At 58.0% G+C, this 27,285-nt stretch overlaps 1 protein-coding gene across 1 annotated transcript; it reads left to right on the forward strand.

Moving 5' to 3' along the window:
- On the forward strand, positions 1-25,017 carry TRMT44 (tRNA methyltransferase 44 homolog). The gene is made up of 11 exons (XM_068975320.1): positions 1-661; positions 2,842-2,956; positions 5,623-5,842; positions 7,925-7,993; positions 9,071-9,178; positions 10,228-10,299; positions 14,184-14,290; positions 15,580-15,763; positions 17,878-18,295; positions 20,334-20,450; positions 24,506-25,017. The coding sequence occupies exons 1-11, from the start codon at positions 1-3 to the stop codon at positions 24,733-24,735; spliced, it is 2,301 nt and encodes a 766-aa protein (XP_068831421.1). The 3' UTR covers positions 24,736-25,017.
- Positions 25,018-27,285: the final 2,268 nt, after the last annotated feature.

The raw sequence follows: 27,285 nt of genomic DNA on the forward strand, positions 1-27,285 counted from the left end.
ATGGCTGAGGTTGGTAGGGTTGCGGTGAGCGGCCCGGGTTCGCGGCTGCTCCCAGGCGGCTTCTGGGCGGCGGTGGCCGTGTGGGTGGAGAGGCCGCAGGTGGCCAACAAGCGGCTGTGTGGCGTCCGCCTGGAGGCCCGGCGGAGCGTCTCCTTGCCCCAGACCGGGCACACCCACCTCCGGCCCAGTGCAGGCCCGGAGCCCGAGAGGCTTGCGGAGGCGGGAGGATGTGGGCCCGACGCGGGGCCGGGACCCGTCCGGCGTTCCCTCGACGGGGGCCCGGGCCCTGGACCGAGCGCGGGCCGCGATCACGGCCGCCAGGAGGCCCAGGGGCGGCGCCAGCCAGAGGAGGAGCCCCGAGAAGCCGCCGCCGCCGCCGCCGCCGCCGCCGCGGCTCAGCTCTCAGGGACCCCTGGGCAACCAGGCAAGGCTGCAGCCCGGGAGGGTGACCTCCCCGCCGCCGACCTGGGTGCTCTCTGGGACGCCTTCGCTCAGAGCCTCGCCGGCGACAATCGAGAGGTGCTAGCCTTCCTCAGCCGCACCGGGGCAGGATCGCCGCCAGAGGGTCGGCGCGAGCTCGACTTGCTGCTCAGAACCGTCATCCCCAAAACGAACCCGCATTGCCCGCTTCGTGGTCTGAGGAGAGAAATGGTCGTGCAAGGTATAAAGAGTGTGTTTCTCATAGTGGCAATTTGTCAAGAGATTCCCCACAGAGGCAGGCACAAGTTACAGTGGCAGGGATGAGTTTTAATTGGTGATAGGATGTCAGGCTCTGGAGTGGGAAATGGCAACCTCCTCTCCAGGATCCTTGCCTGGGAATCCCCGTGGACAGAGGAGTCTGGCGGGCTGTACAGTCCATGGGGTTGCAAAGAGTCAGACACCGACTGAGCGACTGAGAAGGCGCAGGCTTGTCACGGTAGGGAGGAGAGTCCAGCGTGAACCTAACTCCACTCTGCTAAGTGCAAGAAGTGATTGGGGCGTTTTACAGGGAGAGTGAAAGAAGAGAATGGGGCAGTGTTGTGAGGCAGGTGAAATTAACAACAAGCAGGAAAAGGTGGGGGATAGGTCGTGCAGAGCCCATCGGGGGTTTGCCAACTGGTGCCTTCTGAAGTTAGGTCCTCCCGTCCCGCAGAAGCCAGGGTCATAGCGACCCCACCTTCAGGTATGGGCTGGAACAGTCTGTTCCTCTGTCAGCCTTGATTTTCCCCAGTGGGCACTTCAGGGGGGCCTAGAGTCCTGCTCGGAATGTGGTCTTGAGTTCTTGGGAACAGTGACAGTGTTTGTTCTAGTCTTCGGGCTGTGGCTGAACCCTAACAGAGAGGAGCAAGCCTAGAGTTTGGTCCAGCAGGGCATCTTCAGCAGGGGATGTGGTTGGGTTAAAAAGCAGTCAGTAAGTGCTAAGGACTAAAGGCACCTAGTCCACCTGTTTCGTCATGACAGCCTTGTTGTCCTTCAGTTACCAAGTCTTGTCCGACTCTTCACCACCCCATAGACTGGGGCACGCCAGCCTCCTCTGACCTCCACCATCTCCCGGAGTTTGCTCAAATTCATGATGCCCTGGGGAGGCTGTAGGTTGTTTGTGGAGGGGGCATGTAGAAATGTGGATCCTTAACACGGAGGATGGGGTTGTTGACTGGGGTGTTGTCTGGAAGGCTTGGGGGAGAAGGTGAAGGAGGGCGGGACGATGAGCGGTCGGGAGGCCTCCAGTAGTGAAAGGGATGAGGAAAGTGGCCTCCCTGCCTGCCAGAGCCGGCGGCTGAGCCGGATCCTTCTCGGCTTCGAGCCTCGGTGGTCTCTCCTGCTGCTGCGTCTCTTCTGCCTCTAGCTGGACACACTTCTCAGCTTTCCGGTGCCCTCGTGGTTAGACCGGCACCCCCAGCCTCCGCACAATCCAGGGTACCCTCTTTCTCTCCTAGGCCCGTACCGTCACCCTGGCACGTGTGTAGGTCCCTGTTTGCTGTGTAACACTGTGTGGTCACGGGTTCTGGGTGTTAGGGTGTGAGCTGCTCTGGACGCAGCTCTGTCCAGAAGCAGTGATGCTGAGTCGCTGGTGGGTGCGTACCTCTACCCCTGCCCCTCAGTACTGCTGGCCTCTGTGCCTCTTCCCAGGTGTCCCCTCCTCCTGGAGACCCTCTCTAATTCTGATGGTAGAACTTAGCTTAGGAGCCCTCGGCTTTCAGCACCTTTTACAGTTCTGCTTTTGAACTGTGGTATTGGAGAAGACTCTTGAGAGTCCCTTGGACTGCAAGGAGATCCAACCAGTCCATCCTAAAGGAAGTCAGTCCTGAGTATTTATTGGAAGGACTGATGCTGAAGCTGAAAGTCCAATACTTCGGCCACCTGATGCGAAGAGCTGACTCATTTGAAAAGACCCTAATGCTGGAAAAGATAGAAGGCAGGAGGAGAAGGGGAGGACAGAGAATGAGATGGTTGGATGGCATCACCGACTCATCGGACGTGAGTTTGAACAAGCTCCGGGAGTTGGTGATGGACAGGGAGGCCTGGTGTGCTGCAGTCCGTGGGGTCACAAAGAGTTGGACCCGACTGACAGACTAAGCTGAACTCTCCTGGCCTGCGGAGATGGGTGCATCCATGCTCACAAGGCCTTCAGACATGGAGGTCTGCATGCTCACGTGGGTCTCAGTGAAGAGTGGGGCGGGCTAGGCTTGGAGATACAGCCATGACCAGGACAGTCACTGCAGTCCGTTAAGTGGGGAAAAGCCCTGGGGGTTGAGGGCACAGTGATGGGGGTGGGTTCAGTGCTGTGCTTTTAAGGCCACTCCCGGCGAGCCCCTGAACTGAGCAGTTTTAATTGATCATCCCTACCTTCTTTCTCCGCAGATGTCCTCAATGGAGCTGTAACTTTTTTACCTTTGGAAGAGGATGATGAAGGGAATTTAAAGGTTAAGATGAGCAACGTGTATCAAATTCAGCTCAGTCATAGCGGAGGAGAATGGTAAGTACTGGATAACTGATTCCTCTTTCTCAATGATCTCTGGTTTCAAGCAGTGATTTCTTTGGGCAGCTGAAAGATTCTAGGTCCCCAAGGAGCTACAGGGACTCAGCCTCTGGCAGATCAGGTTTGTGGGCTCTGCTTGCTGGTCGATGTTTTACCCTGATGCATCCTTGTCCCTTTCGGCACCTGGGTGGTCCCAGCCTGGCTGGAGTCTTTGGCCCCTACTTTCCGTGTCAGCTTGATGGTTCATAGCACCTGGTTCTAGTACCGAATTCAAATAAACACGATCCTTCTGTTATTTTGTCATATCTTACACCCTGGTAACAGGGGTGGTTGGAAGCATCCTTTTGTATTTCCTGCTGAGGCTCACGTGGTCTTAGACGTAGTGAGTATTCAGTGATGTTTTATTCTAAACACAGCAGTCTAATCTGTTCCCTTAAATCCACATGCTGTTCGGCCCTGTCCGGAAAGTGTGAAATTCGGTTTACTTCCATTTGGTGCTTTTTAAATGGAAAAGTCAGAGGAGAGGGAGACCACAGGTTGCTCGTCTGCTCTTTTCCTGCAGATCTGCACGGGTCTGTTTTTCCCCGACAGCCCTTGGAGCATGGCTGTTTGGCCGCTGTGAGCTGTGCGCGTGGTTTCATGAAGAGGCCAGGGCACAGCGGGAGGGCTGGGCTTGGGAGTCTCATAGACTTGGGCCCTCGCAGCAGTGTGACCTTGGGAGTGTCGCCTCTGCCCCCCGCTCTTCTCACCTCTGAAACACGTTTAATACTTTGTGAGCCCCTGAGGAGGGGGCTGGGCCGGGCTTCCCAGGGACCTGTTGGAGGTCAGACACTAGGTGGGGTGCCCAGGGTCTGCCCCGGCGGGGAGCCTCCTGACAGGTGTTAAATGTTCCCCAAGGGCCCCTTCCTCTCCGCTGGAGAGGGTGGGCAGACCCTCGGGGAGAGCCGTCTGTGCCCCTGGGCGTTACCTGGGGAGTGCTGAGGCAGGAGCTGGGGGGTGAGCCCTGGAGCCCGCTGTCTGCCGGCCCCAGTGGGGAAGCGCAGCCTGGGGCCTGGCCGCGGCAGTGCCCAGTGTGGCTGGCGTGGTGAAGCCCATCCATCCCCGTTCCCCACGAGCTCTGAGCGCTCGGCTGGCCGCCCCACACCGTTACTGACTGATGCTTCCTGTCGCCTTGCTGAGCACGGGTCACAGTGAGACTGCATGTGTGGCCTTCTCAGTGGAGCATGAATGGACTTTTGGTGGCTGCCTTCGTGGGGTGCGGCACTCTTGGTCAGTGCCTCGTTTCGGCAGGATTTGTGGTCTCCCCACCATGTGGTCGCACTGGGCCCCAGGGGTCAGCAAGGTCCAGAGACAGGTGGATGCTCTAAGGCAGGTGCTGCCAAGCGCAGAGGTGGAGGAGTCCCCTCGTTGACCAGGGCAGGGCTCTGCCCACTGTACCAGCGTGGGCGGGGATGACCCCGAGGACTGAGCAGGTGAGGGTTAGTGTGGGGGCCCCAGGGTCACCTGGGAAAGAGCATGAGGCCCCGGAAGAGCAGGGGAAGGGCCCCAGTGAGTCCAGAAGGATCACTTCTGAAGGGCAGGGAAGGAGAAGGGAGCAGCCAGGCCCCGCCCCGCCCCGCCCCGCCCCTCCCCACCCCGCCCCGCCCCGCCCCTCCCCGCCCCGCCCCTCCCCTCCCCGCCCCTCCCCGCCCCGCCCCTCCCCGCCCCGCCCCGCCTCTCCCTGCCTCTCCCTGCCTCTCCCCGCCTGCCACCCACCCAGTGACGGACGACGCCCACCTGGTTGCACTCTCAGTGGAGACTTGGCTCCTGGTTCTTATGAGAGCGAGCTGTGTCCTCTGACGTGCCTGGTGCAGCGCAGCTCTTGCCAGCCGGGGACTCCTTGCCGGGCCTCCCCTCCCACCGGCCTACCCTGTGCCCCGCCCCACCCAGCTGCCTGTGTGTCTGCTCCTTCTTGGGGCCCCCATTGAACAGCACCTCCTTTACCGTAGCCCAACAATCCTGACACTTCTCCTGTGCGTGGCGCTGCCTGGATCGCAGCCCTAGAGGGTATGTTGTCCTGACCTGAGTCCTCGGGAGCGAGCACCTACCCTGGTCAGGTGCTGCTGGGGCTGGGTCACGCGGTGAGCTGGGCAGACCGGGCCGTAGCCGCCCTGCACGCTGCTGGCGGAGGAGGCGCAGGGGTCAGCGTGGACTGGGAGCCCCAGTGGCTGCCTGTGTGTCCTCAGTTTGGTGACTCAGCGTCACCTTTCTGGCCAGGAAGTACGTGGTGAACCAGCACTGTGTATCTGGGTTGCCCATGTGAAATGTATAAAACGTAGAAAAATTAAAGAAACCGTGGACGCTTTAGAATCTGGCAGGTTAGCATGTGAGTGGGATGTGAGAGGAACCTTGTTTAGCCCTCTTTCCAGCAGGCTTTGTTGAGGTATGTAAATGCATGTTTAACAGCATTTGCAAGAGAGGAGGGATTCTTTTGCTTTTTAAATGTGTTTTTCTCTACAGGATGAAAATTGTGTAACTGGTTGCAGATTGTTTTGTGTTTGTGTACAATATTTGGAAATCATAGATAGCTACTCTAACTTGTCTTCTTTCGGTAAATAAATGTAGAGTTTGAAAACAAGGCCTGAAACCAGCCCTGCTTATTCATATTTCTCTTATTTTCAAAGGTTCATATCTGTTTTAATTTTCTGTCCAGAACGATGGCATTCAGATGGCACTGTGTATCCCAAACCCAGCTGGCTTGGAGAAGAGTTGCTGGCCAGGTTGGCCAGGTGGTGTGTGGAGAGCAGGCAGAGTGGGTTCAAAAGCACCCTGTCCCTCATCTCCATCGTGAAGTATAGCACGGCTTACCAGGCGCTGAAAGAGAGGTACAAGGCCATGGCCAAGGTGATTCTGGGGAGAGACGCCTGGGACCCCCCGCCCCCATTTAAAAGCGGTGACGTACCCGACGGCTCCAGCCAACATCATGTCCCCTGTGTGCCTTTTAGTTTCACAGAGAGAGATATTAAGTCAAAGTATACCCACCTGTGGCCCCCCATTACAGCCTGTACTTTGACATACTAAACTGTAAAAACATTGGCATTTATGTTATGGAAAAGGATTTTTTTTTTGGCACGTTACTAATTTATTTTTTTTTTCAAGAGAACAAAAGGGAAGTCTTTTTAGTTAAAAATAATTGAATATTAACTACTAAATTGCCATAATTCTTGAGTATAAAAAAAAAGACATTCGGAGAAAATATAAGAAAAGTTAAAGTACAAAAGCATATCCAAAAAGGAGATCAATTTTATAAAATGTTATAACTTTATATCTAAAATGTGTGTGTGGGGGAGATAACGATAAACATCTGTGTATTCACACCCAGCTTAAGAGAGCGAGCATCACAAGCACGTCTCGGCACACTGTGCTGTGCAGATGCTGTGTTTTCCGCCAGCTGCAGGCCCGTGACGGCCCTGTGTGGAGTAGGTCTGTAGGCACTGGTTTCACTGCATTTGCTCAGTTCATATGTCTGGGTCTGCTTTTGGTAACTTGCCCAATATTTCTGGCTTGTTCACGATTAATATATTTGTCATGATGACCTGTGATCATGGTGACCTTTGAAATTAGTACTACAGCTCATTGAAGACTTAGATGAGGGTTGGCATTTTTTAGGAGTAAAATTGTTATTTTGGCTGCACCGTGCTGCTTGTGGGTCTTAGTTCCCTGACCAGGGATTGAACCTGTGCCCTCAGCAGTGAAAGCATGGAGTCCCAACCACTGGACTGCCAACAAGCCCCAACAGTAAAATATTTTTTAATTAAAGTACCTACTTTTTTTTTTTTTTGCGTAATGATATTACACACTTAGTAAACTACAGTATAGTTTCAAGGTAACTTTCATATGCACTTGGAAATCAAAAAATCTGTTTGGCTCACCGTACTTCCCCTGGAGTAGGAAATGGCAGCCCACTCCAGTCTTCTTGCCTAGAGAATCCCATGGACGGAGGCGGCTGGCGGGCTGCAGTCCGCAGGGTCGCAGAGAGCCGGACATGCCTGAGCACGCACGCGAATAGCGCCTCGCTGCAGCATTCGCTTTGTGGTGGTGCCTGGAACCAAGGCGCCTGTGCTGACAGCTGAACCTCCTTTGACCTCTTCCTAGTGTGTCTCCCTCCCATCTAGAAGTGACCACAGTTTGTCACTGCAGAGTTTTGTATTTTTTAATCTGCTGTTGCTGCATAACAAAGCATCTCCTAGTCTCAGGCTTGAACAGTACCCGCTCATTCCTGGGGGATCACACACTGGTCCCGGGCTGGCTGGCCTCACTGCGCCCCCCGCTTCCCTCCCAGGTCCTGGCCTAGCGGTGCTTCATTATCCTGCTATTTAGAACCTTCACGGAGGTACTCCTTTCTTCTTCCAGCTTTTTAAATCGTCCTTGGTGAGATGGTTCGTGTGAACTGTCTAATCCGCTAGACTGGAAACAGAAGTCTGAACTTTTAACACTGGCCGTTGGTTTTTTTCTCATCTGCAAGACGCCTGTTCTGCGCATTACTGGTGTTAACAGTGAGCTCTCACACTTGCACAGCCAGCGTTTCCAGGTTCAAGGAACCTGACGGTCATCCTGCATGGGCGTTAGGTCGTATCTTTATCCTTGCTTTACAAATAGGGAGATGGGGGCAAAACAGCTGAGTGACGCTCCTGGCGAATGATGGCAAGATGCCAACAGACTGCAGGGTGGAGCACTGACCCCTGCCCCCATGACCCCTGCCCTTTGGCTTCCTTGACACCCCCACCCCTCGATTCCTTGTTTATCAGACTCAGTCTTTGGGGATGGGGGGTGCAGGCAATGTAGCTGAGCCTTTTCTCTTGATGTCCAGTGGCCTCATCTAAGCGTCTTTCTTCTGCAGTCTTGCTTTGGACTCCATTGCTCTTCATGTGTCCTGTTACACACAGGTATGGTGGAGATTTACAAATGCTCTTGAAAATTTTGTAGGTGTGGCCTGAAGTCACTGACCCTGAGAAGTTTGTATATGAAGATGTAGCTATTGCTGCCTACCTGCTGGTAAGACTGTGTGATCTGAGTGGGTGGAAGGATGGAAGGGTGCCCGTGGCAGCTCAGGGTTTTTATAGTTCTGTCTGTCAACGTTGGGCTTCCCTGATAGCTCGGTTGGTAAAGAATCTGCCTGCAAGGCAGGAGACCCTGGTTCAATCCCTGGGTTGGGAAGATCCCCTGGAGAAGAGAAAGGCTACCCACTCCAGTATTCTTGGGCTTCCCTGGTGGCTCAGCTGGTAAAGAATCCACCTGCAATGCAGGAGACCTGGGTTCGATCCCTGGGTTGGGAAGATCCGCTGGAGAAGGGAAAGGCTGCCCACTCCAGTATTCTGGCCTGGAGAGGTCCATGGACCGTATAGTCCATGGGGACACAAAGAGTTGGACCTGACTGAGTGACTTTGACTTGTCAAGGCTGGATACACGTGTAATTTTTTTTAAGTTTTGCATGGTGCTTTTATGTGAATATAGAACAAGTTTGGATTGTGAACCAACAGGAATTCGATTTTTTCCAAATTACTAGTCAGCACAGAGACACCGCCTGGCGTTGGGGAGCCCTTGGGGGCCCATCTGATGAGCTCCTGCCTTCCGCCCTCACATCAGCTGACTCAGGTTCATGGCCTTCCTGGCCAGCTCGCTTGACCACCTGGGCTTGGGCACACCCTTTTCCTTGATAGTCTGGGTTTCCTTATCTATGAAATGTCCAGAAGAGATAATCTCTGAATTCCTTTCAACTGTAATTCTCTCAGTTTTAGAAGTAATAAGGCCTCTCAAAGTATGCAAAACCAGAAGAACTTAGAGGAAGCTGGAAGGAACTAACAGTGATCTGTGAAACTCTTGCCCAGAGCTGACCGCGCGAGTCTGGGCTCTGGGTGGGAGACGAGGAGGTCCTGGCCCGTGCCACCTCGGGTGAGCGGGGCGGCCGTCCCCACCTCCCTCTGCTCACCTGGGCATCGCCTGTGTGGGGCCCCGGCCCCGGAGGCCTCTCCGCCTCTCCTGGGAGAGCACTGCAGTCCACGTGGCCTTGTGTGTGTATTATTCCAGGGCAGAGCGCACCACAGACTGACCTTGTTTTTCCTGTTGACTTAGATCCTCTGGGAGGAAGAGAGAGCCGAACGGGGAGAGACCGCCCGGCAGTCCTTCGTGGACCTCGGCTGCGGCAATGGCCTCCTGGTCCACATCCTGAGCAGCGAAGGGGTAATGCGCGCTGGGGGCCGTCTCTAGACCTCTCTAGGGCGTCTTCACATCCAGCACGAGGCCTTCTCTGTTGGTGTGACCTGGGTTTGGAGGCGGCCGGGCTGTCAGAGGTGCAGTGGCTGTTGGTGACGCCATCGAGCAGGCAGCCTGTCCATGGGAGGGTGAGGCAGCCCCCTTGCTGGACAAGAAGAGGGTCCTCGGGGACAGGCGGCCTGCGAATGACACCCTTGCAGCAGCAGGGGTGTTCTTGTTGCTGCTTTCTTTGGAAAACCCAGCATTTCAAGGCGCAGGGAGGGGTAAGGGGCGAGGGCAGCTCTGCTCTCGAGGAGCCTGGGGTCTAGCTCGGGGGACGGCCGGCGCCCATGTACTGAGCATGCGTGAAACTGTGATGCTCAGTTCTGCAGCCATTTCCTTGGTTGTGAAGCAGAGGCCGTGAGAACTGGGAGCTGCCCTGGCCCCAGGAGCGGTTCTGGGCGCACAGGTGGCAGTGCCCACTGCCCCCTGCCCCCAGGGCCGTACCGTCCTGCCTTGTGGACGAACACGCGTGTCCTCGCCTGCGGGACTTTGGGGTGAGGTTGTTAGGGCCGCCTTCTGAGGTGCTTGATAGAAAGAGTCTGCGGGCCCTGGAACAGCCTGTCTGTGGTGTTAGCACTTTGCACGGTGACTGGGAGCCGGGGCTGGGGCCCGGGGAGAGCTGCAGGTGGTCAGGGCACACTGGGTGCTCAGGACCCCGGAGCAGGGCTCTTCTGGGCTGAATGAGCAGGCGGGCCCGGAGCTGAGCTTGGCTGAGCGCAGAGGCGGTGGCTCCCTTCAAGGGAGGCATGTCCCCCGAGGCTACGAGTGAGCCTGGCGGTGTCTCCAGGCCTCGCCTCACAAAGGCATCGTAGCCGGGGTCGTGTCTGGACCCTGGGGCCGAAAGCGTCTGTTTCTCAGCAGCTCAGGGTCCCTGCGCCTCTCAGGGAGCGGTTTCTGCAGCGTTTGATTCGTTCTTGCTCGTTTCTGACGACATACCCACCTTAACCTTTAGTTCCCGAAATTCATCTTTTCAGCACCCAGGCCGAGGGATCGACGTCCGAAGAAGAAAAATCTGGGACATGTACGGACCCCAGACCCGCCTGGAGGTACTGGCTCTGTCCCTTCGCCTGACCTCAGCAGGCTGCCCCCAGCGCAGTTGTTTCCAGGAGAGAGTCTGTGTGTGGGGGGGCCAGTCAGAGGTGCTGGTAACCGCAGCACCCCACACTCAGCTCGCTGCTCTGAGGCTTGAACGGAGGATGCTCCCTGAGACCTTCCCTGCCTCCAGTTATACTGAAGGGAGGGTGCTGGCCTCCAGAGTGGGGGTGCTGTCTTGGCCCCGGGTCTTCTGCGGCTGCTTTGGGGGCATCCGCTCTGGAGCCTGCCGCAGGCTGCAGTTGAAACATTCCTTTGGCAGTGGGTGCCCTCCCTGCGGGGACCGGTTCGGGGCGGGGGGCAGTGTGGACAGTCCTGCTCTGAGTAGCGTGGCCAGGAGAGGCCTCTAGCTAGGGATAGGTTGTCAGGGAGTCAGAGGAAGGGGAGCACAGAGGCGCGGGCAGGGCTGGGCTGCGGATGTGCGGATGTCTCGTGGAGACAGCACGATGGCTCCCAGCTCTCTGGCGGCCGGGTCTCAGCTGTGGCCGCAGGGCTGCAGTCAGCCCCACCGAGGTCTGGAGCAGGTCCAAGCTGTCAGACAGGGAGGTATCTCGGGGGCAGGCAGGTGGGCATCTCCCCCACAGCACCTGCCCGGCAGGTCTGGGCTCCAGCGTTTCCCAGCCTCAGCCTCTCATCCAGACCTCCAGGTCAGCAGAGGAGCGCCTGGCCCTGGGGCTCCGTCCTTGGCTCTGGAGTGCCGTGGGGGCTGCTGCTGCCCAAACACCCATATCGCCTCCAGACCCTCGTCCCCCTGCAGATAAGATGCGTGGGTGTGGCTAGGACACCACCTCTCTTCTGCACGAGGACGGGATGCTGACTGACAAGTGGGGGAAGCATTTACTTTTCAGTGTGGAGGACGTCAGGAGCCTGTGAAAGTGGAGAGAAGCTTTTAGTAAATCCCAGAAACTCAGGGGCCAGCTCAGCAGTGGTTCTTTGTCTCATCCCCTCTCCCACAACCCCAGCATTAGCCTCACTGTGTTTGAAACATATCTCCAATATATTATTTCACCTGTGAATAGAAAACAAAGTTTTCAAGACTATGTTTTCTCTTCACTTTTCTTTTAAAGTTGAGAGTAGTGTTGCCAAAAATTAAAAAGGTTGGAGGAAGTGACGTTTATTGCAGCTGCCCGGCGCCTCTTTACTGTTTCGGTTTTCATTATATATTTACACTCTGCTTTATGCTACGAGGGTTTGCACTTGCTTATATAGTCAAACAGGGCTTCCCTGATGGCTCAGTGGGTAAAGAGTCCCCCTGCTCTGCAAGGGACGCAGGTTCAACCCCAAGGTCAGGAAGATCCCCTGGAGGAGGGCATGGCAACCCTCTCCAGGATTCTTCCCTGGAGAACCCCATGGACAGAGGAGCCTGGCAGGCTACAGTCCATGGGGTTGCAAAGAATCAGACGTGACTTAGCAACAGGGTTATGTTCACAGATGACAACACATGAGAATATCTAAGAAGTCTCAGGTTTGAAGCACTCTGGTAAACCAGGGAATGGACTTCTGCTAGGGGTGGCTCTGCAGATCCATACGCGGACCGTGTCTTCTTACACAGGTAATGAAGTTGGGCTCTGAATTGCAATGCGAGGCTGATGATCAAAGCTAAGGGAGTAACATGGTTGTTTTTACAATCCCGTGTATCCCAGGTGAAGAAGCAAGATAACTTCTTCACGTGGAAAGTTCAGATAGCAGTTGAGTAGGCTGTCTGTTCCAAGTCCTGTCTCTGTGGAAGCTGGCTGGCATGCTATGCCCCGTGCAGGACAGGTAGAGGATTCTACTTCTTTTTTGACTTTGGGGGCCTTTTTTTCAAGTTGAAGTATGAAAGTGTTAGTTGCTCAGTCATGTCCGACTCTTTGCAACCCGTGGGCTGTAGCCCACCAGGCTCCTCTGTCCATGGGATTCTCCAGGCAAGAACACTGGAGTGAGTAGCTCCTCCCTTCTCCAGGGGATCTTCCCGACTCAGGGATCGAACCCGGGTCTCCTGCATCGCAGGCAGATTCTTTACTGTCTGAGTCTCCAGGGAAGGGGTAGTGTTGGGTTAGTTTCTTGTGTACAGCAAAGGGATTCGGTTATTCATGCGCATATTTTCCATATCCTTCCCCGTTCCGGTTTATTGCAGGGTATTGAATGTAGGTGCTGTGCAGCAGGCCCGCGTTAGTTATCTGTTGGGTGCACAGTGGTCTGTACATGCTGATCCCAAACTCATAATCTACCCCTCCGCCACCCCTTTCCCCTTTGGTAACCCTGAGTTTGTTTGCTGTGTCCGAGAGTCTCTTTCAGTTTTGGAAATAAGTTCATGTATGTTGTATTTCAGGTTCTACACGCAAGTGATCCCACTTGATGTTTGTTTTTATCTGACTTGCTTCACTGACTGTGATCATTTCTAGTTCCATCCATGTTGCTTAAATGGCATTATTTCAGTCTTTTTATTACTCCATTGCGTGTGTGTGTGTATATGTGTGTGTACGTGTCTGTACACGTACACAAGTGCTCAGCGCTTGTCTGTTTCCTAGTAAACAAGTGATCTCCATGAACAGGTGCAGTCTGGACATTCAGAGGCCAAGTCTGCGATACAGCTTTTTTTTCTGATGCCTCATTTGATTATAAGCTTGAGATGGTGAAGGAAAAAACACGTGCTTTTGATAACAGCAGCGTGATGATCACAAAATGTCTTAACTTTGTAAAACTCTGTATCAAAAGAACTATTGCAGTTTGCTGTATTCAAATTTTCAGTTAAAGCTTTTTTCTGAAACAGGTGGGGCTTTGCTTGCTTGCCTAGGGGGCTGCATTCTTTAGTTTTAAAATTAGGAGGATTTTGAGTGTCTGTATAGACTCTCCTGTCTCTCTAGTTCTTACTGACAGATAAACTATTGAGACTGTTGAGTTCAGTAATTAACGAAGTAATTAATGAAGGCCTGCTAATTAATTAACTAGCAGAAGGGATAGGTGTTCACTGAAAGTTCTTCAATCATAAAAACCAACTGTTCCCAGCTTAACCACAGAAATCGTCCCAGTGGCGAACACACTTGTTCCGTGGGTAGAAGCTTGCTGTCCGAGTGCTCACACAAAGTCGTATTGTAGCAGCAAAGGCTGGTGTGCACTGTGTCTGTGGATTCTGCCTGTGCTGTCTCTCTCCGCTGCTGCGCTTCAGGCTGTGGGTTGACGGGCCGTCTAGGTGTAAATGCATCGGGCTGCGCGTCAGGCCAGCCTCAGACCTCCCTGCTTCCCGCTCGCTCTGCAGGCCCTTTCTTGCTCCCGTGTGTGCACTCCTGCTAAGGCGCTCCAGTCCTGTCCAACTCTTGCAACCCTATGGACTGTAGCCCTCCAGGCTGCTCTGTGCTTGGGATCGTCCAAGCGAGAATGCTGGAGCCGGGTGCTGTTTCCTCCTCCAGGGGCTCTTCCCAATCCAGGGATCAAACCCACGTGTTGTCCATCTCTTGCGTTGGCAGGCAGGTTCTTGACAGTTATTGCCACCTGGGAAGCCTTCCCTGCTCCCATCTTCTGCCAAAAGTAAAGCAGTTCACATGGCCCCCATCTCCTTCATGTAAAAAGGGTGTTTTTAATTATGAGCAGCTGATGAGCACTCAGAAGGGTGGTGTTCGCTCCTCGGGTAATGGTGCTCGAAGTTGCCATTTCCCATACCCTCAGGCGGGTGGGCTGGGCACACGCGTTCCTCACTCCTGGCCCAGCCTTTTTCCTTCTGCAGGTGAAGACCCACAGCCCTGAGGGGCTGAGACCTGCCCCGGGCAGCTGTGGTTCTGAGGGGCTGCGGTCCCTGCCTCCTCGCATGCTCTGCTTTCAGGGACTAGATGTTCAATCTTGTCCCGCGTCTCTCTTTTAGGAAAGCGCAATCACACCGAATGAGAAGACCCTTTTCCCTGACGTCGACTGGCTACTCGGCAACCATTCGGATGAGCTGACGCCATGGATCCCAGTCATGGCGGCCAGGTGAGCTGACGGGCCTGTTGGCACCGCGGTGGCTGGGGTGTCCCACTGCGTCAAGTCTCGCTGTCCAGACCCATCGCTTCCGGCTGCTCGTGGCTGTGGAGCGCTTAAACGTGGCTGTGGAGCGCTTAAACGTGGCTGTGGAGCGCTTAAACGTGGCTGTGGAGCGCTTAAACGTGGCTGTGGAGCGCTTAAATGTGGTTAGGTTGCTTTGTCGAGATGATGGCATATTGCTGCTGCTGCCAAGTCGCTTCAGTCGTATCCGACTCTGTGCAACCCCATAGACGGCAGCCCACCAGGCTCCTCTGTCCCTGGGATTCTCCAGGCAAGAACACTGCGGTGGGCTGCCATATTGGCTGTATTTAAATTTAAAAATATAAAGTAACGTAAGTGGCTCACACGTTCACATTGTATTTTCGTTGTGATTCGTTCTATCGTGTTTGTATCCAGTGTTGAAATGTGTTTTTCCTGGGACGTTTTCTCATAGCAGGAGGGATTGCCTGTCAGTATAAAGACGCTCTGCTGGTTCCGGTGATTCAGTGTTAGTTTCAGGTGTACAGTATAGTGACTGAACATTTGCCTTGGTTGTACTGTCTGTAGTTATCATAAAATATATAAATATAAAATATTTTATATCATAAACTATCGTGAAGTGCTGTGCTGCACAGCGTATCCTGTGTCTTGTTGAACTTGGACGGGGTCGTCTGTATCTCTTTTTCTCCCCGACCCCTGCCTTGCCCTCCCACCCCCCGCCACCCCCGCTCTCCCCATGGTGACCACCGCTTCGTTCTGTGTGTCTGTGACTCTGCTTCTTTGTTACCTTCATTCAGTTTTTTTTTGATTCGGCACACAAGTGACAGCACACAGTATTTGTCTTTCTCTGTCCGACTTTACTTCACAAGCATGACATGGACTGCTTTAGAATAGCGTAGGCCAAGCAGCAAACCGTAATCGTGTGGTGCCTGCCTCTGAAATTTCGTACCCACAGCTGCAGTCTTCAGGTGCATCAGGGGGTTTCAGGTTCCGGCTGATGATCACAACTGCAGTAGAAAGAATACTTTTTATAAAAGTAATTACATTCATGTTTTACTGAAAAGGTACTGTGCTGCGTTGCTTCTAGAATGTAAACTGAGGAGAGCTGTGATTCAGTCTTCATATAAAAAGCACCGTTAGCCAGTAGCCCATCACTTGCATTTTGCCCCACACACCGCTGCCGAGCGGCTTTCCGCAGCACTTTGCTCACCGAGCCTGTTCAGGACTTTGAGCTTCCATGTCGCCGGTTGTCTCTGAAGGTCCTCCTACGCCTGCCGCTTCTTCGTCCTGCCCTGCTGCTTCTTTGACTTCGTCGGGAAGTTCCAGCGGACGCAGAGCAGCAAGACGCAGTACCGAGGGTACCTGGACTTCATCACCGAGGTGGGCTCGGCCTGCGGCTTCCATGTGGAGGAGGACTGCCTTCGGATCCCTTCCACGAAGCGGGTGTGTGCCGGCCACCGGGGCTGTCCTCCGTGGGCACGTGTGGCGTTTCGATGGAAAGCGTGGGGCCGTCCTTGTCACAGACCCGTAGACGAGTCGGTGATGCCCAGAGAAGTGGGTTCTGACCCGGCGGCCCCAGCATGGCGCTGGCGGCTTCCGGGGCTCGCTGCGTGCCTGCGGTCCCTCCCGCACGGGCGTCCTGGACCCCCGTCTCCAGGCCAGTGGCCCCTGCAGCAGTCCTCACCTGGCCCCCATCTCCTCCCCAGCGGCGGCGACTGGCCCTCGGGCACCTCCCAGAGTCGGCGTCAGCTTGGCTTTGGTTTGTGGGCTTGGTGCCGCCGGAGGCTGAACGCTTTAAGTTCTGACTTCAGTTCAGTCACTCAGTCGTGTCCGACTCTTTGCGACACCATGGACTTAGACTCCCAAATAATGGGCTGAAATTGCTTCCAAACTTCAGAATGATTTCAAATGTTCTCTTTAAAAGCCTCATTAATTCAGATTTACTTGAAATGAATTTGTCCAGGGAGAAGTTGACCCTTGCACTGCCTGTCGCCTTGCCAGATGGTCGGGGCCGACCTGCTCACCACTCGGGGGGCTTGAACGGAGTCAGGGCAAATGTTGACATCGGTTTTATGTTAACCTCTGGTCGCTTTCTTCCATGAGACTCTAGGTTGTCAGTGCTTTTAAAAAGACACGCACACTCAAGCCCGTCATCCAGATCTCCGCTTCACGGCCTGACAGCGGTGAAAGGGGGGAGATGGCGGCTTAACTCCGGGCCCCGCCACGTGCTGGCAGTGCACTCAGGGCCAGCACAGGCGCTGCCAGGTGGGAGGAGCGGCAGCCCCCAGGCGGTGCTGGGCCCCTCAGTCGGCTCCAGGTGCGCCACTGCTGTCGCTGCTCAGAATCTTCTCGGAAACGTCCTTTAGCACTCAGCTTGGAGCCTTCATGTCATCCTGCCAGTTGCCCTCTGTCTTGGCAAGTCACAGCCTCTTCTGAGGTTGGGATGGAATTTGGCTAGCGTTTGGGCCTCCCAGGTGGCGCCAGAGGTGAAAGAACCCTCCTGGCAACGCAGGAGACGTGAGACCCAGGCTCGATCCCTGGGTCGGAAAGATCCCCTGGAGAAGGAAATGGCCACCCACTCCAGCGTTCTTGCCTGGAGAATTCCACGGATAGAGCCTGGCGGGCTGCAGCCTGTGGGGTCGCAGAAGAGTCGGACACAACTGAAGCGACTTCGCACGCACACAGAGTTTGGGTCGTGTGTGTCCAGGGATCCTACGGTTCCGGTGTTTGCATCTGCTGTTACTGGGAGCTGGAGGCCACAGGCGCTCACTCCACCTCTCCGAGCCTCAGTGTTCATATAGATCATCTGGTTCGGGGGTTGGATGCAAGCATAGGTGTCCACACGCAGCAGCCGTTAAGGACTGAACACAGGTCCGGCACTCTCGTTCCGCGCGCACGGAAGTCATCACCTGCCCGGGGTGGCACGGTTAGCAGGTGGCGCAGCTGCAGAGCCGTGATGGGGGCTCCGATGTGATCGGAGGCACTTCCGTCAGGTTCCAGCCTGCGGAGGACGTCCAGAGACGCTGTCCCCACAGCGGCATCTGCAGCCCCGGCCTCTCGCTCCAGGGCAGCCCGCGCTGGGGGGAACGTGCAGCGTGAATGGGCCATCCACGCAGCGCTTGGTGCTCTGCTGGGGGCGCACATGCTTCCCTGCACCACTGAGGCTGCCCCTCGAGAGCTCTGGGGGTGTCCGGCAGGGTGTGTGTGGGGCGGGGGGTGCGCGGCGGGGCTGACACAACCAAAGCGTTCACAGCGGGCCGAGCCTGGTCAGCTCAGTGAAGGCGACCTGGGTCTGTATGTCAGGCTCCGGGGTCGGCTCAGTGAAGGCGACCTGGGTCTGTATGTTTGTCAGGCTCCGTGGGATCTGAGTGGTGAGGTTTTCTGTGGCCTTCTGCCTTTAGTTGCTTATTTTGAGGTCACTGATGCTCGTATTTGTTTATAAAATAAGGATTCCTGTCAACATAGGTCCCTAAGGCTTGAGTTCTCCAGGATGAGAGAATTCCATGGGAAAATACCGCTGGGACCTGTTAAAGCACGTCTCTGCTCTCCACTTGCAGGTCTGTCTCATTGGGAAGTCCAGGACATACCCGCCCGCCAGAGAGGCTGCCATGGACGAGGAGAGGACCCGCTACATTAACAGCAGGCGGGGCCGCCCCGGGAGCCCCCGCAGCGGGGCTCCTGCCCCTCCGCCCCCCGGGGCCGCTCCCAGCAGCGCCCCTGGCCCCGAGGGGCATGGAGCCCTGGACGCCTGGCCCGAGCACACAGCGGAGGCTGGAGCCGGCCAGCAAGGGGCCGGAGCCCCAGCGGGGGGACTCTGGCTGTCTGGGTTTCAGCCGCGGGAGAAAGCCGAGCGCCTGAGGAACTGTGCCACCCTTCCTCGAGAGTTTGTGGACCGAGTGGTTTTGCAAGTGGCGCACTTGTTGCTGGGAAAGAGAAGTCCTGCAGGCGGGAGTGCGCAGGCCTGGAATCGCGGAGGTAACCCCCAGCCCGGGCTCCCCGCTGAGTGCCAGGCGGGAGCATCTTCACTTGCTCTCTTCAGCCCGAGTCTGAAACTACATGTATGTGTGTACATCTGCTCAGTCGTGTCTGACTCTGCGACCCCATGGACTGTGGCCCACCAGGCTCCTCTGTCCGTGAGATTCTCCAGGCAGGGATACCGGAGGGGGCTGCCATTCCCTTCTCCAAGGGGTCTTCCTGACCCAGGGATCGAACCCACGTGTCCTGCGTTGCAGGCAGATTCTTTATCATCTGAGCCACCTTGAAACTGTATGGTCTTTATTAAATTTATTTTAAGGAAGCAGGGAGGCTTCTCCCAAGCTCATTAGAAAACCCTCTTCCTTGTAGTTCTGTTAACACACAGAACCTTGGTGCCTCAGAGGAGGAAGCTGAGGTCACGGGGAAGTCTCAGGGTCCAGAGCTCCTTGTTTTCCATTTATTGAGATGATCCAGACAGACAGCCAGGTTGCTAGCTGCCAGAGAGGAGCCCCGGCCCGGGAAGACCTGGGAGATGCTCTGCTCTGATGATCGACTTGTCTCTGAAATCCCAAAATGCAAAAGTCAGACGTGGTGAAAGGGAGACGTCTGTACCTGATTGCTCTCGGTTTGAGAGTGTGCTGGAATCTGTGGCTCTCGAAAGGGCCAGGGGCTCCCTCTGTAGCTCAGTTGGTGAAGAATCTGCCTGCAGCGCAGGAGACCCGGGTTCGGTCACAAAGAGTCAGGCATGACTGAGTGAGTAACAGTCGTACTTCCTCACTTAGCCAGGGATCAGGTTATCAGGAGAGTTAAGACGGAAGGCTGACGGAAGGCGCCTGTCGCCACTGGAGAGCTCCGCAAGGCTGCCCGGGAGGGGGACGCTCACCCTTCGGGGAGGAGGCCGAGGCCCCGCCGTCAGTCGGGGGTGCTGCCTGCTGGCCCTGTGGTTGGGCCAGACCGGTGGTGGTGAACAGCAGGCCTCCCCCGGCCCCCGGCGTGGAGGGCGTAGCCCCGAGTTTCTTCCTTCACCCCCACACCCCTCCCATCCCGTGTGTCCATGCGACGTGGCAGCACCATTGAGCCTGTCCCCTCCAGGGATCCCCGACCCTGTGGCCATCTGGCCAGGAGAGCCTCTTGGGGGCTCAGTTCAGGTGGCTGACCGCCAGGTAACTACGGACAAGGCCCAGGGGCTCTGAGGAGTTCTGGGGGTCAGCACCCCCTTCCTTGAGGCACCCTGCAGAGGCGGGCCAGGCTGGACGGGCTCCACGTGGGGCCTCGAAGGGCCCAGAGCCTCCAGCCCTGTACGCCACACTGAAAGTAAGGCCTCTGACCCTTAGTTCCCAGGATGGTCCGTTCCTCTGGGGTGCCCCTTTATATGATTGCGCCCAGGAGGTGCTGGCCTCTGCCTGGGGTGGGACGCCCTGCCAGTGAGTGAGGACGGGGTCTCTTCCTGGGCTCGTGCGGGGGTCTGGGTGCTCCAGGGATGGGGTCTCAGGCCACCTGCCTGCTGGAGACGGCAGGGAGCCAGGCAGCCCCCCCCCCCCCACGTGCGTCTCCGAGGGTCAGCCCGCCCTGGGGCGCTCTGGCTGCCTGGCCAGCAGTGAGAAGTCTGCCTGGTGCCGGCGGGGGCTCCCTGAGCCTCAGAGCTGCAGGCTCCCCACCTTAGTCATGGGAATTGGTGACCCCGGGCCCAGGACCCCCGTGTGTCTGAGCCCTGTGTGACCAGTGAGTAGTCTGTCCCCAGGGCTCGCTGACCCAGGGCCTGGTGTCTGCCCTCCGCAGCCTGACCAAGGGCACACGGGGTGGAAGGGGGTGGGCCGGCCCCGGAGGTCGGGTCGGGACACACACACGTGGAAGGGCGAGCCAGAGCCGGTGTGTGGGGCCACGTGCACAAGCCTGCGTTGGGGAGCCCTTGAGGGGCAGCCCCAGGGGCAGTAAGGACCGTCTGGGCCCACATTTAATTTTCCCCTGATCCTCTCAGCGGGGCTTGGGAGGCGCTGGTGGATGGCTCTCATGTTTGGGGCAACCCCCTCTCCCACAGGGAGCCTGTCCTTGGCGGAGGTGGCCGGGGAGCTGGACCGGGAGACGCTGCGGAGGCTGAAGCGGGAATGTGGGGGCCTGCAGACGCTGCTGAGGAACAGCCCGCAGGTGTTCCAAGGTGAGGCGCGGCCGTGCGCCCCGGCGCTGGCGCTGGGGGCCCCTGTCCCGTTCCTGAGGAATGACTGCATCTTAGAGGGCTCCAGAGCCAGAGCATGGCTCCCTCGTGTGCGTCTCACACGGGGCCGGAGCGTGGCTCACGCCGCGCTCTCTCTGATGCTCCCCAGCCTCCGCCTTGGCCCCCGGGCTCAGCCCCACCCCATCCAGGGTGTGCCCCTTCGCCCTCGGAGGGACGAGCCTGCTGGCGGGGCCTCCTGTCTGGAAGCATTTCTGGTGGCGCTCGGGTACCTGCTTTGCTTTGGCCTCTGGTTGCCTGTGGACTGGAAGCACCCTGAGCTCCCAGCCAGCCCTGCCCTGCCGCCCCCGCTTCCAGGCGAGCAGCAGGAGGACCTGGGCCTGCGTGCTCCTCCACCCGGCTTCGGGCTCTGCAGGGTGGGGAGCAGTCCCCGCCTTCCCTGCGCTCTGCTGGGGGTGCGTCACGGATGTGTACACGGCACCGGGGTTCAGAGGAGGCCTGTTCACTTTCAGCCACACGAGGGGGGTTCTGCGGACCCTTCCGCCAGGGGGTCCGTGGTTAGCTGTGTGTACTTTCTTTCTTTCTGGAAGCATCTTACAGCACACTGCAGCTGGCATACTCTTCACCCCTAAATACTTCACGTGTGGCTTTAAAGTCAGTGGGCGTCGCCTTGCGTTGCCCTGTGTCGTGGGTGATATCCCTGCCCAGGGAAGCCTGTCAAGGACGCTTCCGCTCGGGCCGCGGCGTCTGTGCTGGTCATGGCACCCGGGGCAAGGAGAAGCGTGTCCGGCAGAGGGAGCAGCGAGTGGGAAGGGGCAGCAGGTGGGTGTGGTTGGGGCTGTGGCCCCCAGGCTTCTGATCAGCGAGGGCGAGGTGACTCCCCTGTGACCGTGGGGAGGAGGGCCAAGCTTCCTGAGACCTCTGCACACAGGGTCCTGAGCTGAGGGGCAGGGCCTTCGGGTCCCAAGCGTGGACACGGGCAGCCGTCCGAGCCCCAGGGGTGGGCAGGTGCCCCTCCCAGCCCGCCTTTGTGGTCCTCCCATGGGGTCGGGGTGGGTAGGGGGGTTGCAGGGCTGGAGCATGACCTGCAGCCCCTCCCGCAGCCCATAAGACCCCCCAGGAGGAATGCGCAGGTGTTCACACTCGCGGTGCCTCTGGGTGGCCTGGCTGGCCTTTCAGGGCTGTTTTCATCTCCACTTGGATTAAACGCTCCTGCTGCAACGGGGGTGGGGAGCCCTGCAGAGGAGCTGCGGCTCCAGGGGGCTTGTGGCGGGCAACCCACAGGTGAGTGGAGGTCGGGGGCTTCCCTGCTGGCCGGGCTCCGCTGTATGGAGCTTCAGCGGCTTAAAAATCCCCGTGCCGGGTGCTGCTCTGCCCTCTGCTGTTCCTGGTGCGTTTTTGGTTTGATTTCCTGAAATCGTGTCTTTTTTCCCCCATCATAAATACACGTGTGTGTGATTGCTTTCTGTGTGGTTGGCATTGAGGGGCATATTCACTTATTTCTGGAAACACTTTTGAATCAGAGGCCTGGGCGTCGAGTGCCAGTAAACATGCTGCTCCCAGTCACGCAACAAATGTGCCTGAGCTCAGGCTTTTCTCTGTAGGATTCTTTTTAACTAACATGGCTGGTTTTCCAGTCACGGTTACACGAATGAGAAGCTGAAGGCAGTGTCAGACCTTTCAGTTCTGCCTGCGCTGAGCCTCTCGTGGGCCGGGCTGGAATCCTCGCCCAGCCTTGAGGATGCGGACCCAGCTGTGGAGGGCAGTCCCCAGCCCAGAGTGTCCGACGAGTTGGGGGGCTGGGCTGGTCCCCCGGGCGAGACATACCCTGGAACTGGTGCTGCCACGCGCACCCCAGCGCCCAGTAAACTTAGCTCTGCAGGGTTTGTGGGGCTTCCCTGGTGGCTCAGCTGGTGAAGAACCTGCCTGCCACGCAGGAGACCCTAGTTCGATTCCTGGGTCGGGAAGATCCGCTGGAGAAGGGATAGGAGACCCACTCCAGTGTTCTTGCCTGGAGAATGCCATGGACAGAGGAGCCTGGTGGGCTACAGTCCGCAGGGTCGCAAAGAGTTGGACACGACTGAGCGACTAAACCACCACAGAGAGTTTCTGGGAGACCCTTCTGCTGTTTCCTTGGGACACTTTGGTTCAGGCGACGTCTGTGGTGAGAAATGGCGGAGGGGCAGAGCCGTGGGTTCTTGAGTCCGCAGGGCTCGCACTTTGGGAAGCGAGGGGCTCAGGGGTGGGTGGAGAGTGCGCTGGCACAGCGCGTTTCCTGCTTGTGACGCCCTGAAAATCAGGGCATGTTTCACCCGGTGAGAGGCTGCTTCTGGCCCGAGAGCTGGCTGGAGGGGCACACACGCAGGGCACAGGCCTGCCCAGGCAGGGGGTGTGTCCTGGGGGACGGAGAGGCCGTCAGCCATCCCGGCCCCGGGACGCCCTGGCCTCTGCCCTCTCGGGGGCCGCCCCTCATCCTGAGTGCCCACTCTCCTGGCCTTACGAGTCCTGGCTGGACCCCTTCTCCCAACCCTGCAGGGACTGCTCCTGAAACGCAGTCAGTGGAGGGCCTGCTGCAAGCCTGCCGGCCCTGAGGGGTGGGGACCAGTCCCCCTCTGGACGGCGGGGGTCTGTCGCCACTGGTGGTCCCAGCAAACCCCTCACCGTCTTCCCCCAAATTTCTCTCAAGCCTGTCCAGGGAGTGGGGGCGGGCGGCGGCCTTTCGGATGCATACTGCTGGAGTTGGGGACATCTTGCACCCCGTCCAGGCAGTGAGGGGCCCCCCATCTTTCGGATGCACACTGCTGGAGTTTGGGGGCGCCCCGGGCACCCTGCTCCAGCCGGGCCGTGTCATTCCCGGCTGCGCCAGGAGGTGCTGCTGTGGGCACACCATCCAGGCCGTGGTTTCCTGCCCAGCTCTCAGGCCGGGGAGCCAAGCTCTCTGTTCACCCCGCCTGGCCCTTCGGAGGTGCTTGTCGGCCGCGCCGAGGCTGAATCCCTCGTTGTGTCCTCCACACACAGAGGCGCCTCTGCGCTTCCTTCCTCTGGCTTCGAGGGGCAGTTTTAGTAAATCATCAGTCTCCAGAGACAGGCGGTCCCATTATTGCCGTAACAGGAGGCAATCTACAGGGGAAATTGGAGCTTTCGCTCCCACTTTGAAGTTTTCCTTAGAGGTTGGGGAGCCAGATTTGTTGAGTGAGCGGCCTTCATTTCTCCCAGAGCCGCTGTGTCTCCACGTGGTTTTAGCGCTTCCAGGGGAAACCACCAGGGCTTGGCTGCTTCAGCCCATTTCCGTGGGGATGTTGACTTCTCGGGACAGGGCGAAGGCCGGTGGAAGCCCTCGGGGCAGATTCCGCGAGTCACTGCACCAGCTCAGGAGGCCGCTAGGCGGCGGTCAGCTGACAGGCGCATCCTTCCCCGGGGTGGCCCAGCGCCCGCCACCGCATCGCAGCCTGTTCCCCCCCTCCCTGGCCACCAGGGCTGCTGTGAGCGCCCACTTCCTCTGGTTGTAAACCTCACCCCTGGTCTTCACCGGCCAGAAAGGACCCCACCCCGTCTCACTGCGCCTCCTGTTTGTGATGTGGCTGCGAGTCCTCGGGGGCCAGGGCCGCCTCACAGATGCCCCAAACCGTTGCCTGTATCAGGACCACGCTCGTGGTTGCCTGGTCCTTAGCCCCATCCCTCAAGCTGGTGCCCATGCTGCCCAGCCCTCTCTGGTCACTCTGGTCTTGCCATCACCACGGCCTCAGGCACAGGCTCCTCGCCCCTCCCCAGGGTGTCCGGCAGCTCCTCCTCACTACCCCCAGCCCCGCGCTTCCACCCTGCCCTCCTTCCCCCTCACCCCTGCCTCCGGCTCCGCTTTAGGGGCGGCTGCAGGCCTCGGGCGGGTAGGGGGCTCTATCTGCCTCCCCTGCCATGCCTCCTGGGGGCTGTGCCCGCAGCCTGGGACGCCTGCACCCACAAAGCCTCCCCCCCAACCCCCGCCCCAGGAGCCCACGGCCCGCAGCTAACTCTGCCGCGTCTCTTCTCTGTTCCAACCCCAGTTCTGCATGGGCACGTGCGCATCCGCGACTGGCGGGAGGAGAGGCCGCGGAAGCCGGAGGAACCAGAGGCGAAGCGGAGGCCGTCCTCCGACACCTTCAAAACCCGCATCTGCTGGTTCTTCGCTCATCACCCCGACGGCTGCGTCCTGCCGGCGGACTGCTGCCGGTTCGCCCACGGGCCCGGGGAGCTGCGGCCGGCGCCCCGCCCCAAGAAGAAGCCAGCTCTTTGAGCGGCCGAGCCGGGGGCTGGCATCCTGGCCGCGGTCGAGGTCGTGGGCCCCGCCTTCCCCCAGGCTCTCTCGGGCCGACCACGCCCTGCGGACGCTGAGACCCTCCCCCGCCCTCCGCCCCAACGCTGGCTGCTCCTGCTCTGCGTCTTTACAGCCGGCAGAGCCGCGGCCTCGGGTGCAGGAAGGACTTGAGCCGGCCCTTCTCGACCCGCGCTCCCCCGCCGCTAGGCGCCTGGGGGTCGGCTTCCTCCTGCTCTAGGGCGTCTCCCCACAGACGCTGTTGACGCTTGATTCCAGGAGAAAAAAAGTCCTGAGGATGTGCTTCTGTTGTAAATTGTTTACAGTTTTACACAGAAGATCGTGTCAGTGACACTGTTGCGCCCCCTGATTTTCATGGAATGTGTCCACCGGCCTTTCCCTTTGGAGGGTTCCTCCTGGGGGCGCTCTGGGTTCATTCACGGGGGATGAGAAAGAACCCATTCTTTTCTGCTCAGGGCAGCCTGAGGGAGCTGCTGAGAGGTGTGAGGTCCCGCCCTCAGAATGACCCTCCCCCCCACTCCCCACGCCGTGGTGGTGGTAGTCCTGGCCAGGCTTGTTGGGAGAGAGGGCCGCTGGGAGGAGCCCAGGTCCTCGGAGTCTCTGAGCCCCACTCAGCCTCTGAGCTGTTGTTCCCAGAGATGAGGGGTGTCACAGAGCTGCAGTTCCTGACGCTGCTGCCTGCCATATCCGGGCAGCTTTATCTGGGTGAGGGCTGCTGGGCATTTGCCCCAAGTGTGGGGCCTTTCTGCTGCTCTCCCTACACCTAGGCATCGTTGGCTGGATGTACCGTCCACCAGAGAGGCAGTGGGCACAGGCTCAGGGCGCAAAAAGGCAGCCAACTCAGTGCTGAGAAAACAAAACTGGCCCAAGCAGACCTTTGTCTGAATGTGGGTCCCCTCTGAGCTCTGTGCCTTGGGCAGGCTGGGGAGTCTCAGTCTCCCTGTCTGTGAGATGGGAATGTGCACACCAGCCTTGTGAAGGTGGGAGGCTCCACTCAGCACAGTCCCAGCCTCCATCCACCTGAGACTCAGTACCCCCCTCCTGGTGGAGGCACGCCTGGTGTTGCTCAGTCATGTCTGCCTCTTGGCGACCCCACGGTCTGCAGCACACCAGGCCACCCTGCCCCTCATTGTCTCCTGGAGTTTGCTCAAGTTCACGTTCATTGCATCAGTGATGCCGTCCAGCCATCTCATCCTCTGACCCCCCTCTTCTGCCCTCGATCTTTCCCAGCATCAGGGACCCTTTCCAATGAGTCATCTGTTCATATCAGGTGACCAAAATATTGGGGCTTCAGCATCAGTCCTTCCAGGGAGTATTCAGGGTCGATCTTCCTTAAGGTTGGCTGGATTGATCTTGCTGTCCAGGGGACTTCCGGGAGTCTCCTGCACCACAGTTCGAAGGCATGAGTTCTTTGGCGCTCTGCCTTTACGGTCCAGCTCTCACCACCGTACGTAGCCACTGGGCAGACCGTGGTCTTGATTATACAGACCTTTATTGGCAGAATGATGTCTCTGCTGTTCAGCCCGCTGTCTAGGCTTGTCGTAGTGTTCCTGCCAAGAAGCAGCCTTCCGCTTTCACGACTGCAGGCCCCATCCTCAGTGATTTTGGAGCCCAAGAAGAGGGGGTCTGTCACCGTGTCCACCTTTTCCCCTTCTGTTTGCCACGCGGTCAGGGGGCTACGTGTCATGATCTTAGTTTTTTTTAAATATGTTGTCTTGAGCTGGCTCTTTCACTGTCCACCTTCACCCTTGTCAAGAGGCGCATTAGTTCCTCTTCACTTTCTGCCTCTCGCGTGGTGTCAGCCGCATATCTGAGGTGGTGGTTCCTCTGGCCTGTCTTGGTCTCCCGCGAGGCAGTCAGATTCCTGCCTGCCTGAGCCAGCAGGGAAGCGCCCCTGATACAGCTCTTACCCTAAGTCCCAACCTCACACCCGCCCGGCCTGCAGCCGATGGGACCCAGCCTGAGGATCTGACCCTGGGGAGCCAGCCTGAAGCAACAGACTCACCGTGTGGGACTCTGAGCAAGAGATGGGGGGGCGGGGGTCCCTGGGCAGAAAGGCTGGCAGCATCCTGTGCTCACTGCCAAGGGGCAGGGCGCGCCTCTGCTGCCCAGGAAGTGCCCTGCATGGGGGTGGGCTCGTCAGGCGTGGGGTGGGCGGAGACCCCCCCCCCCCCAGGGCTCCTCTGTGGCCCTGGAGAGGCGGCGGTGCGGCGGCGCGGTCACGGGGTGGGATGGAGCTGGCCTGGCCGGGTTCTCATCCTCAACCCCAGGGGTGTCCTCTCATCACTACATGTTGACAAGACGTCAGAGACGGTGAGACATTTGTGTGAGGCTGCACGGTAAACGGCTGCACCGAGGCAGGCTGGCTGGCTGGCTGGAGTGCACACAGGCTGTGAAAAGAGGGCCCCCTACCCTCACGGGTGCTTCACAAGGAGAGGGGCTCCCAGAGGGGCACCCAGGAGCCGCGGTGGGGGCGGGTCACAGAGCCAGACAGCCCGTCCCTGACTCTTC

Source organism: Capricornis sumatraensis, chromosome 7, assembly GCF_032405125.1.
Source record: "Capricornis sumatraensis isolate serow.1 chromosome 7, serow.2, whole genome shotgun sequence".
NCBI lineage: Eukaryota > Metazoa > Chordata > Mammalia > Artiodactyla > Bovidae > Capricornis > Capricornis sumatraensis.

Excerpts from the sequence above, each read along its gene's own strand:
- TRMT44 (XM_068975320.1), top strand. The coding sequence starts at position 1 with ATGGCTGAGGTTGGTAGGGTTGCGGTGAGCGGCCCGGGTTCGCGGCTG. Across the intron at positions 10,300-14,183 it reads GACCCCAGACCCGCCTGGAG|GAAAGCGCAATCACACCGAA; the intron begins GTACTGGCTCTG and ends TCTCTCTTTTAG. Across the intron at positions 20,451-24,505 it reads CAGCCCGCAGGTGTTCCAAG|TTCTGCATGGGCACGTGCGC; the intron begins GTGAGGCGCGGC and ends TTCCAACCCCAG.